General features: G+C 40.8%; 1 protein-coding gene across 29 annotated transcripts in view; it reads right to left on the reverse strand.

The window, feature by feature from the left end:
- Positions 1-12,627, reverse strand: part of LOC104918691 (neurexin-1a) — a 239,659-nt gene that overhangs the window by 123,114 nt on the left and 103,918 nt on the right. For 25 of the 29 annotated variants that reach the window (XM_027272878.1, XM_027272804.1, XM_027272863.1 and 22 more), the window contains 3 exons: positions 8,042-8,245; positions 6,148-6,174; positions 330-452 (listed from right to left, as the gene is read on the reverse strand). In XM_027272878.1, the coding sequence (XP_027128679.1) occupies positions 330-452; positions 6,148-6,174; positions 8,042-8,245 (354 nt within the window). The remainder of the gene's footprint in view (positions 1-329; positions 453-6,147; positions 6,175-8,041; positions 8,246-12,627) is intronic. The other 4 variants (XM_027272888.1, XM_027272825.1, XM_027272886.1 and 1 more) reach the window with 1 other exon arrangement.

Below are 12,627 nucleotides of genomic sequence, written 5' to 3' on the forward strand. Positions count from 1 at the left end.
GGGCTTTACAGACAGTCAATTTAAATAGTGTTGCTGTAAAATGAACAGTACCATTAACTTAAAAGCATACTTTTGTCCCATAATGACAAAATTCTGCATGTTTTGCCTTATTACCGCCTTTTGTAGTCATCTTTCGACATTTATTAATACACTCTTTCAGGAAAACAAATTAACGAAAGCTCTCTCCAGCAAAACATTGCCACAGTAGTATCATTCTGCAATAGAGCTTGTGTCTTACCTAGAATCTGAGAGCTTGAAAATGTTATGAATAATTAAAGTTTAGAGGAGAAAAATAAGATTCTGTCAGAGGAACAGAGGATGAGAAGTACCTTCCACGGGTAGCAGATCATCTACGGTCAGTTTCAAACTCTTGCCCCTCCTGAACACACGTACTGTGTGCCACTCATTATCGTTCAGATTCTGACCCGCAAAAATAGTCTCTGGACCTTTCCCTGCAGGACAGTCCAAACAACGGTTAACAGGCATGCATGCATACACAGCAGATACATCACAGACTGAGAGATACAAAGGGGTAGATCAAGAGGACAGAGTGGATGAGTGAAGTAGTTTGACAGAGGCAGAAAACATTAAGGTAAACATAGTTAATGGTCCATAAAAACACATCATTCTGACTTGCATTTGCTGTACTGATCACACCATTAGCTATGGCATGAGATATCTCTTGTTTTTATATATATATTTTTTATTGAACACCATTTTCCAAGAGGAGGGAGGCAGCAATAAGGTTGTCACACTGTTATTACCAACAATATTTACACTAGCTATTTAACTGTAAATGTATAGTCTCTAAATAAACATGGAATAATTAAGACTTCTTAATATAACTGGTCTCTCACTGAGGTTTTTTTTTTTTTCCATTCCCATCACACCACTTGGTGGCAGCAAACAACTAGCAAAAGACTACAAAGGAGCGAGGCATTAAAAGCCGAGCATCACTCTCCATCTTGTTTACCTACGACAGTGCAACCCAGTATTTGATTTCTCTCATGTCCACCACATGAAATGAATATATGAGTATGAAATACATACTCTCATAATGGGAGCATGTGTGCTTCATGGTGAAAAGAACCCTTTGAAAGCTAAACAGACAGGCCATTGTCCCCGGAAAAGCAGGAAATACAGAATGTAATTCATAAGCACCCTTGAAAACAAATGGGTGTTTGATGGGTGAACACGCAGCAAAGTAGCTTATATTGTCAGCGACACAATAGAAAGTGCAACTAATACAAAAGGATCATTCGACAGAATAACATTTAACTAGTAATACTTCCCTGAATCGTGCCATTTTAATATTACATAAAGTGTGACACTGCTAGCAGGCAGTAATGGAGATGTCACACACAATCACAGTGCCAAAAAACCTCAAAGACAGAAAAACAAATTTAGAATCGCAGATAAATCAGAGTAAATCTCTGTGAGCAGAGAGGGGAGAAAAATCCCTTCAAGATGCACTTCTGCATTTAGAAATTCCAACATGGGTCCAATTGGGGCAACGCATAATTTTTTCATGCAGCCTTCGTCTTAGAGCATCTTTGAATTGCGACATAGCTCTGACATTCTCCTGCTGGGCACACATAACCAAACAGGCCAATGAGGATGTGCCACTGTGACAGTATTAAAATCCCCATGCCCTGGATACCTTGCCCACTATGGGAAACATTTCAAATGGGTGCCAGGTTCATTCCCCTGCACCCATTTATGGCTATTTATTTTGTCCTTCAATCTTCAAAGCTCCAATGCAATGTGTATGCAAATCTGAGGGTGCCAAAGTACTGGGACACACTCAATCTCAGCGGCAAAGTTCTGCTTTGTAAGCACTAAACACCGGGGCAGGACTGAAACCAGACGACTGACGAGGGATTAAGGAGGAGAGATATGAAATAATGGGATGGAGTTGGACTTGAAAGCATGCTTGATCTTTGCTTTCTATCATCCTGTCCTTGTTGCTCTCCAAGGAGGAAAGAAAGGGAAGGGGAAACAGGGTCACTTGTATTAAGAAGCACATTCCTGGATGATATTCACTATTGTTGGGCCTGGGTCAATCTGTGGTCCGAACAGCCAGCTGCTGGACAGACATTAAGGGCCTTTAGTCCTACTGTCTGCCCTGTCCAGCCCTCTCTACTGCCCTCACTGATGGTGATCTATCTGCAGTGATGGATCTACAGTGATCTCTCGCTGCCTCACTGACTTCAAGCCCAAGGGAACAGTGGAGAAGTGTGGCACAAGGCAGCATGAGAAGATGTGATTATCCAGTCAATCAGCTCTAGCTGGCTGGATGACAGGCCAGATACTGGTGTCGTCTGCTCCGACACTGTGACTCACCCAGGTGGAGGGAGGAGGGACTCGCTGACCAAGCAGCAGGCCACTACTGCTGGATCACCATCAACACAGACATCAAAAACAAGCACACACAGCAAGGAGAGCTTAGCAGGCTATCATGCTAGGCAAGCCACTTGTTTAATCAATGCTGTGCCAACAGAAAAGCCTTTGGAAATATTTGAGCAAGCAGAGGTTAAATAGTGGTAAAACAATAAGTGATGACAATCAGCGCTAATCTGCGCCAGCCATTTGCATTCACGTTTATTTGCTCTATCAACTGAGACTGCACAATACTGAGCATGTTGTTTTGGCTAAGCCTTGATCTGACTAATCACAGTACTGACATTAGAGTATTTTTAGCAATAACTTTCACAACAATGTCTTGGTAATTACCTGCTGGCTTGACAGGGAAGCCCCTCGGCATACCGAAACTTTGGGGGATGTCAATGTTTATTCCCAGTTTTTAATTTAAGTAGTTTGTTACAAGGACCAGTGAACCAATGTGTTAGACTCTTTATGAAACTAATTCGGTGCAACCATAAAGAACCTCCTCATAATTGCTCTTTAATTTCAAGCACCTCACTGTTCTTTCCCTTCACTGGATACCAGAAACATAACAAGGTTTTAATTTTAATATAATTTAGGCTATTGTAATTTTATTTTTGCTGAAGGGAGGAGAGTCACAATTCTTTTGGTAGAGGAGGGAAAGGTATTTTATGTTTAAAATCTATATTTTATTTCCCAGAGTCAAATTTGTTAGATAAAGAATAGTGGCATAAAAAAGATGACCATTATTTTTATTTTCTATGGAGAAGGCTGTTGCAAGGTCCACAAACCCAACAAAAACCTACTAGATAAAGCTTTATGCTGTCATGATGAGGGATATTTTAATATCTCCACACTTGCTCCTCTACACTACAATTTTTCAGAGACAGATTCAAGCCGTCTTTTGTTACCAAAGATTAGGAAGCAAGCCTCTTTAACCTTTCCTAACATTAGGTTAAGCACTATTAAACTGGATTTCACAAACGTTGGGTAAATACTTGGTTGTTGTAAGAAGCCGGACACAAACAGTATGCAAGATTTTAGCTGTACACTAAAATGAATGGCCAATAAAACGTTAGTGGTAATTCTTCATCTAGATGACATTTTTAAATCTAACCACAAAACTACTGAAGTGTGTAACGAAATATGTTTGAATTTGAATTAAAGCTTTTTGAAATATATACATTATAAGGGTTAAGTAATAATGGCAATAAAATATAAATCTTCAACTCATAAGTATGCACATATTTCACCCTCTATGCATCCTCCCCTTAAATCACCCGCTCATTTATCATTTCCAACATGCACACAGGTGTAATATCCATGTAAAAGAATCTCCTGCAGCTCTTTCACAGTAAACAAGTCAAAAATGAATGATTGATGTGTGGAAAAGATCAATTATGAGAGGCAAGGAGCCTTGGGATGTCGCTCAAGAAGGTCATGGAGAGAATAATCACATAAAGTTGCCCTCATCACCACATCCTGGCTACACTATAAATTGTGATTATCCTGCAGTTCGAGTTAATGAATAATAGAAGACTGGAAAGGCAGACAAAAAAAAGCCAATCTGTCACAAGATATTTTTAGTTCATATTTTTAGTTTGTTGTCAGTCACTGCCTGTTAACAGTGTTTAAGTCGAAGTGGCAGTGTTTTCTTCAGACAGCTCTGGGCAGCCCCAGGGAGCCTAGGTCCCTAATTGACAGTGATGTGTTCTTTGAGTCGGTGCTGAAATTCTTCATCCACCAAGCTGACCGGAGCTGCAGCGCCTGACAAGACACATTAATTAACGAAGAAAAAAAATAGGACAAAAATAACACAGAGAAAAATAACAACCTAGAAAAAAAAAATGAATTAAACGCTAACTCTTCATAAGTGGAAATGCACTGGCTTAATACAGTTCCTTCCAAGAACTCCAGTTAAACATTTTCTCATGACACAATTAGGTCTGGATCTGCAGTATTACAGAAAACCTGCCATTTCCTGCTTTTTTTTTTCCTTCTCATATTAAACATTAGCTTTACCTTTGGCATGATAATACATGTAGATGGAGATTTTCTTTTTGACTCGTAGATTAGTTATGTGTGGAAGAAATCTGAAGTGTATTTCTACAAAACATAAATTCATTCTGCAAATATGACAATTAAGCACAGACTATTATTTGGATAGAGGAAAAACACTGAGACATGTCAGCTTAAAATGACTTCAAAACAGACAACTGCTGTAAGCCATGTAAAATAAGCCGGCCTATTAGGACACACTGCTGTACACTACACTGTTCGATGCTAAAGCAACTATTGCACTGTACATCTTAAAGATTGTGTGTTTTATAAAAAAAAAAATCCACCAGTTCTACACTCATCCTCCCCCCATCTATTTTTAGCAAACAAATGCACGTGACTAAATGCAATTGTAAAATGTCAGAAGAGAAAAACTGAATAACTAAATATAGGAATAAAGTAATCAGTCTGCTATCAAATGTATAGCAGATATTAGTATAACATCCACTGGTATCCATGTATGCAGACATTATTCCTCCACAATACTTAAAACCAAGAATGACCTTTTAAAGTATTGGAAGGGGGAATTAGAGCTTAGAGCTGTTTATTTGCATACACAAACAAGGGATGCAATCCAAGATGCATGAACAATGCTATTTAGCATTTAGAAAGGTGTTAAGAAGGGTTGGCTCACAGAGGCATGTCTAGAGGTCACATCATGTGATTCTGTGGAGGCGTTTATTGTGTAAGTCTTCGCTTCTCATCAGGCAATGACCTTCGAATACTGTAACGTTTCACACACAAAGAGATTCAACACTTTTCAGAGAGAACAACGTGTCCCTATGTACAGTATGTGACACTTTATTATGGAGTTTAAACTGTCTAATTTCTGTTGGTTTTTACTGATATGGAGAGGCTGCCTGCCACTTCAGAATCATTAAACAGGAAGAAGGCTCACGTATTATGACTCCAGCAAGGTAATTATTAATTCATCGCTGTTCCTGAATAATAAATGTCAGGGATATTTACCTCCCAAAATATTGCAATGTAACCTCTGTGTTGAAACACACACACATACACACACACACACACCGCGAATCCCACAACAAGATCTATTCTCTCTCCGTCTCTCTTTATCCCTTTCTTTCTGCTCTGTGAGGCAGGTTAATGAGAATAATAAAATCACACTCTGTATTTCCTCTGTGCCTTGAATGGCCTCATCAATTTACAACTGGCGTGAAATAGCAGAAAGGAAACAAAAAAAAGTGAGGAGGGGGGAGACATGTCTAAAATACCTGCACTTCTAAAGCATGCGTTTTAGCCTGAATTCATGAGTGAAAAGGTTTGTTAATTAGAAGCAACTCAGTGTGTGGAATCACAGCTGACTGCCATATTTGTGTTCATCATTAATTTAAGCCTCCCTCCATGTCCTCCGCGGTGCTCATTATTCACCTGGACAGCCGATGCACACAGCACCAACGAGCAGTTACCATGTAGCCGTAGCTCTTGGGCTCTGATAAAATCTAATGTCTATGTAAAATGCAAGGTGCAAGTCAGATGCATTCTATAGCATTTTATACAAGTGCACTGATTGAATTGCCACAGCTCTGGGGTATTTTAATGTCAGGATCACTTAGTGGCTGCAGAGAAGAAATTGGAAACATACAACACTTTTAGAGACTAAAACATGAATGTCTAGAAACAGTAAGAGTTAGAGAAGAAGAAGAACAAGAAGAACAAGAAGAAAGGTGAACAGTAACTTACTGGTAGTACAGTTAATCCTGATACAATCTAGATGGGGAAGAATAGATGAGAGATAAATTCATCTTTCAACGTTACAGCTGCAGACATCATTAAAGCATACAGTCCACCCCTCTGGGGACAAACACACAGACACTGCCCGTCCTCTGATGCTCTCACCCATGGCCCCGGAGCTGCAGCAAGCTGGTAAAAAGCACTGCAGTGTAGCTGTGCTAAAGGAGCACAGCGTGGTTTAAAGAAATGTTCCAACAGAAAATGTCTGAGGTGAGGTTTAGTTATATGTTTTTTCATGTTTCCATTTAAAAAAAAACTTTTTTTAGATATTGCAAGCTGAAAGATTGCTGTTCATTTTTAGGATATGATCTACAGTATGAGAGCATCAGATTTCGGTCAGGGTCAGACTGGGCCAGCTGGAAGGTATTCTGAATTTCTCCATCTCAGCTTCTCTGTCTATAACTATCTACAGTATATCTACTTGTGCGTGATAAACACTGCCAAACAGCATACAAAGTCAAATTTTTGCTGATATTATTTCATGTATTTCTAAGAGATGGGTTGAATGAAGGACTTCAAATATCTTAATACCAGTAGAAGTACCATTATTTATGTATTTTTTTTCCTCTGGTAACAACTAATTCTTTATCCTGATCCTACTACAACAGCTGCTCATTACACCAATGCCATAACAAATAAACTAATCTAGCACACAGATAAGCCATATAGACTGCCACTATTTCTGCATCTTCATTATTATTATTATTTTCTGTGTTTCCTAAGGCTCGGCTAATGCCATCCTCTGAGAAAGGTGACCCAGATCGAACTCCCCTCCCCCTCCTTCCCATTTGGCCCTGCCTGTCATGTGTTGTCAACCACAGCAGAAAAGTGGTCGCAAACAGCCAGAGACCAACACTAGCCTGCCCTTACAGGGAATGCTCTGCTTTTTGAAGGAGGGACGGAGGGAAGACAGGGCTGATGCCTGGGGACAAACTCAAAAACGCTAAAAATGTGTCAAAGATAATTCAAACGAAAACAAAACATGGTGGCCTGTTGTTTTCTTTCGAGGACATCTATCAATGATCTGACTTGTCAGCCCTGTCGGTGTGAGGCGCTGTTGTGTCTTCTGTGATGGGACATGAGCTTCCTTGTCGTTCATAGCCGACGCAGACCGCCTACTTTGTATGCGCCGCTAAATGGCTTCGCTTAGAGAGCCCATTTCTGTTTAGCCAGTGGAAAGGAGAAATAGATGACTATCATTTGTGCAGCGTGGCTCTGTTTGGGAGATATCAAACTTTTCACAAGCATCATTGGATTCTTTCCAGAGCAAATAAGCACACATGCACAAACTCGCAGACTCTTCCATTTTGTCCTCAATTTTCTTTTCGCTTTAGGCACAGGGGGGAGGGGACATGTCTTTTTCCTCTGCTCATCAAGACACAGCTGGAGTCATGCATTCCTCCATATATGAACAGTTGATTAAAAAACATGTATGCGGGGTGCTGATTGGCCTCAACTCAATTAAAAGCCACACCATATTACATAACTACAAGCTGAGAGGAGATGTGTTTTTTTTTTTTAATAAACTCATATTCCTCATATGAATGATAAATTAATATATGTTAACTTTAACAACACTAGGACAGACTGCACTGAGCAATAAACATGTATGGATGTTGATTTGAGGCTAGTTGATGGAGTGGGAAGCGAGCATTCCCTGCTGGGCTCCGGCAACTGTGTGCTCAACTGGCAGTGAGCGGAGAGCCGCAGTCTCTTGCCATTGAAAGTCTTTTACACCTTCTCCTTCTATTCAAAATATGTATATGTGAGTGTGTGAGAGAGTGTGTGTGTGAGTGAGACACGTGACTTTGCCGCTGCACTCCGTGTACGTCCAAGGCGTTACCTAAATTGACAGTCAGGCGGACGCGGCCACTCTCCAGCTCTAGACGCAGGGTGTCACCAGAGTCCCGAGACGTGGTGGCTATAAGGATGCCATAGGCTCGCTGGGAGCGGAAGCGCAGAGACACATCCTCGGCTTCTGTGTGCATCACCACTGGCAGCTGGACCTTCATAAACTTACTGCCGTCGTAGCTGAGGATGGTTGCCTCTGTGAGGAGAATAAGCAGGGAAAAAAAGATGAGTGAGCGGTAAAATGGAGTACAGCAGCTTCACAGTGAAACTTGTGACTAGAGGTGTCGATTCAGCTTTAAATGATGTCTTATTTTTGGATACATTTTAGTGTTTTGACTTGAAAGAAATACATTACGAAGGAGATATTAAAGAGCAAATATGTATTTGGAGGTCACCAAACAGACAGCGAGAAAGGCTCTTATGTGTCTGTGAGACAAATGCACTCAGATGCTGCTACTGCAAGCCTAGCAGCCTGCGCTGACTTGTCATCCAGCAAGCAGTCCATTCATAGAGGAATGATTAAACAATGGAGTTGCCAAACATGGGGACACTACAGTTTTTCCCGGAGTGTCTGCGTCTCTGACAGTAGACACCTCTAGGCATTCTGAATTCAGATGAATCCAACAATTAGGGCCACTAGAATTACAAAAACAGTACAAAATCTATGGATCGATTCAAAACTCACAGAGTAAGTGACTCCTAAATGGCATGCACACAAATATTCCTTCCAGTAGCAGTATGTGAAGACGTGTCACAAGTCTAGCATCATGTTACACTGTGTACTAAAGCTGACAGCTACCCCAACTCCCTGAAAAGTCTGACTCCTCTCTTACTCTGTGCCAATTTATGTGGTGGCCTCCATCAGTGAAAACACAATGTATGAATCCAAGACAAAACACAAACACATCATGACAAACAGATACAAACTCCATCAATACACACCATTTGTATTGGTTTTACTAGAGAACAAGTGGAAGCCTTGCATCCACAATTTCTGTATCTGCAATATAATAGTGACAAACTACAAAAGGACAAATTGATATTGACTGAGGCAAAAACACAAACGGCGACAGAATCGTAATAGTCTGTGGACCTTGAATATCGAGCTTCTGCTCAGGGTGACTGCATTTACTCAAAGCATTAGGCAGCTGCCTGGAGAAATGCTGGGGAGATTGTTTAACGCTGGCAGGGGGTTGTAACAGCATTTCCGGTAGTGTAACTAAACCATAACCCAATAACAAAGCCATTACTGCAGCTGCAGCACTGAGACAGATAGAAGCCCAGTTGGAGGGATGGGAGATGGAGAGTGGCGGGGCCAATAGGGTACCAATGTACACACACCACCTCATCACCACTTCCTCGTCACACAGAGCCAATGTCACATCCATCCCCTGGGATGACTCGTCACATTCCTCACCCAAATCCAATTTCTCCACGCCCTCCCGGGGTATGCTGCAGATGACAGGGGCGTGTGACAAACGAGTTCTCACTGCTAAACTGTCTGCTTCCTGCCAGGCAGCTAAAGCAAAGAGCTGCATTTAGAAACTGTTAGCAGATGCCAGGAAAAATGGAGCTACTGTTCAAGCTCTCCTAACACTTGAAAATGTTTGTCACTGTAATATTAGCTGGCACTTAGAGAGCACTTCTTAGTAGCAGTATTTGATGTTTTCTCTATGCCTGTAACTATATGCTTAACACTGTACACAAAGAAACTCTAAGTGTCTGTTGTCCAGGTGAATGTTTACGCTGGGAGGATGGGATGCGGAAATCATTACTGCCAAACAATGAGTGACAGTTCTGAGTGCTGCACTGTATAGAATTCCTGCCACAGCATGAACCCAACCCCTTATAAAAAGCCTGAGTCTGAAATGGGATCCATTATACTTGAGAATATAGGCTCAAGGTAAACCGGAGACAAAACACAAGACAACAAACAAACACATGCACTAATCGTGATGAAAATGTGTTTCTCTTTTTCAAGGATGTAGCATTGTGTCAACAAAGATTTGTCATTTATCAACTATGGTGAACAGTGCAGAGCATCAATTGACTGCTGTTTTTGTAAAAACAGACGCCTACCAAAAATCAGGGTTAGAAGAAAAGTAATGATGCAAGTTCACATAAATAAATAACGTTTTATTCACATGATTTTTTAAAAAAGTCTATCTATCTAGTTTTTAGATAGATGGATCAAATTAATCACAACTGGAGTAAATATTGCATTTCGTCCAAGATGTCACCCCTACTGAGATTCATATAAGAGGTTGTCTGAAATGCCATAAATAAGCAAAGTCCAGATAGACATGAAAATATGGAGAATGGCATATGAGCGAATCATTACTTAATGCAAAGTGAGCACCTGTCAAAAATCCAATCCTGGATGCCAACTCATTTTTAACGGCACTCCTGTGTTTAATATCAAAATAAATGGAGAGGACTGAAGCTGGAGCTTCTGTCTGTGCCAGCCCAACAGGAGGCTGTCAGAGGGGAGACGGAGCATACCAAACTAAACCAAGCATTCATTTTCCGTCTTGTAAAGCACAATGCAACATTGTTTTCTGATTTCTTTACAAAAACACGCAGTGATTGCAGTGTAGGGGGGTTGGGATGGGGGGCACTTACAGAAGTAACAAATAATTCTATGCTACTAACAAGGGAGAGTAGGCAAGCACACAGTTCTTCTTCCATTCTCCCCCAAGGAGAACAGGCTCTGTAGGAAGGGAGAGCTGTCAGCATGTCACAGGATTGTGATGTCCCACAGTATCAGGGCGCCAGGCCCAGTCCAATTCAAAATTTGCTAGAAAACACCTGCCAAAGGCTTTTGGAAAATGTTTTCATGGCTCAGAGATATCATAAATAATTCAAAGCTGCTCATGTCTTCTTCACCGCAGCCCTCTTTGAGTATCTTAGTATACAAATCCAAGAAACAGATTCACTGACTATTAAATGTGTGAAAACAACCTGCCAGCTAAGTAGATTTCCAGAGACATGGAAACTACTCTCTGTCTATATAGAAAGAAACAGCATCATCGTGTGCCAGCTTCACTCCTGCTCCTGCTGTGTCTATACAACTTCATCAGGGCTATGAAATGAGAGCAAAGATAGAAAACGGATCACTGTGTCCGTTTGGAGTGTTGAAATCTGCAGCTTCAGCAAGTGCTGTCAGGAATACACACCACAGCCAAGATGGTAAAGATTCAGTATGTGTGAATTAGGTTTTTCAGCCCATAGAGACTATTAAAGGAGAATTACCACTTAGTTTAATGATTTACAAGTTAATCTTCAGTCTTTGTTCTTTGCTGTGCTATCAAGGTCTCTCCTACAAGACCTATTATAGGAAGCTGGAGAAACCAGACATCAAAAGCTGTAATGTACAGCCTAAACATAGTCTTTTGACAAAAACCACGAGATTCATTGAATATCTTCCCTCAGGTTTGTTAATTCAAACACATCTGACCCTTTTTCACTCCTCCTCAAACCTTCATTCCACAATACATGCTTATATCTCCAGAAAACCAACCCTGAGCAGTCTTACAGTTGCATTTTACATGTTTTTTAAACTGACTTTCTGCGCATCTGTGTACATCGCTTAAGGCTGTGAGACGACCAGTTTTCTCTAATTTGTGACTACATTGTGTGGTGAATGGTGACTAACACGTAGTGTGCTGTCAAAGGGCATGGCTAAAATGCACTTTAATGCTAAAACTAGAGGGCACTTCACAATTACGCAATAACATTCTGCACCTCTTGGCTTTAGCTTCGGGCCAAAGGCAAATGGCTTTATGCTCTGAAAAGCAATGAATGTGCTAAAAGAACAGGTATTTCTATTGTTCTACTAATTCACACAATAAAAAAAATTCTGTCCTGTATTCTATTGAAATGACGTGACACCTATTGAAGATACTGAAAATAATGTGATCCAGAATTATTGATTCCAGTTAATGAGGTTTTCCAAAAGAATGTGTAGAATCGCTGTATTTAACAACAAGATAAATAAGATGTTGAGCTCATAAAACACTCAGGAGCATGTAAAAGCAGGAGAAGGCACTGTGCAAAGTGTCTGCTAACGTTAGCAAGTATGTGTCTTTATGTATGTCTAGCACACGTGGTGTACAGTGAGCATACTATTGATCTGGATATTGATACAGCATCTATCTTTATTCATCGCAGGTGTATAAGTAAACATCAATCTGCAGCCACTGTCCATGTGAAATAATGCAGGTGCTGTCAGTGTTGGTAGCAAGCATGTCATACCTCATTAGGGAATACTTGCATGTGCTGCAATGCACCTACTAGACCATCTGGGAGGCTTGCCTTAGCCTCACACTGGAAGACTAATATTTGGGCTAATTAGCAACTGGAGGAACAATGAAGGGGAAGACATTTGGGATGCAAGGGGGAAAATTGCTTTGTCTGCTTAATTAAAATCTCTCAAAATAGGGCGAATAGCTCCGTGCTTTTCTTCCAAAGCTCCACCTCCTGTTCCTTCCACTCTTTATTGTCGTCGTCCTCTTCCGCCATATGCAGTAGCTGTATTTTGCCACCGGGTGGTACACCATGCATGGATAAGTGAGGGCT

The sequence above is a fragment of the Larimichthys crocea genome, chromosome III, assembly GCF_000972845.2.
Source record: "Larimichthys crocea isolate SSNF chromosome III, L_crocea_2.0, whole genome shotgun sequence".
Classification (NCBI taxonomy): domain Eukaryota; kingdom Metazoa; phylum Chordata; class Actinopteri; family Sciaenidae; genus Larimichthys; species Larimichthys crocea.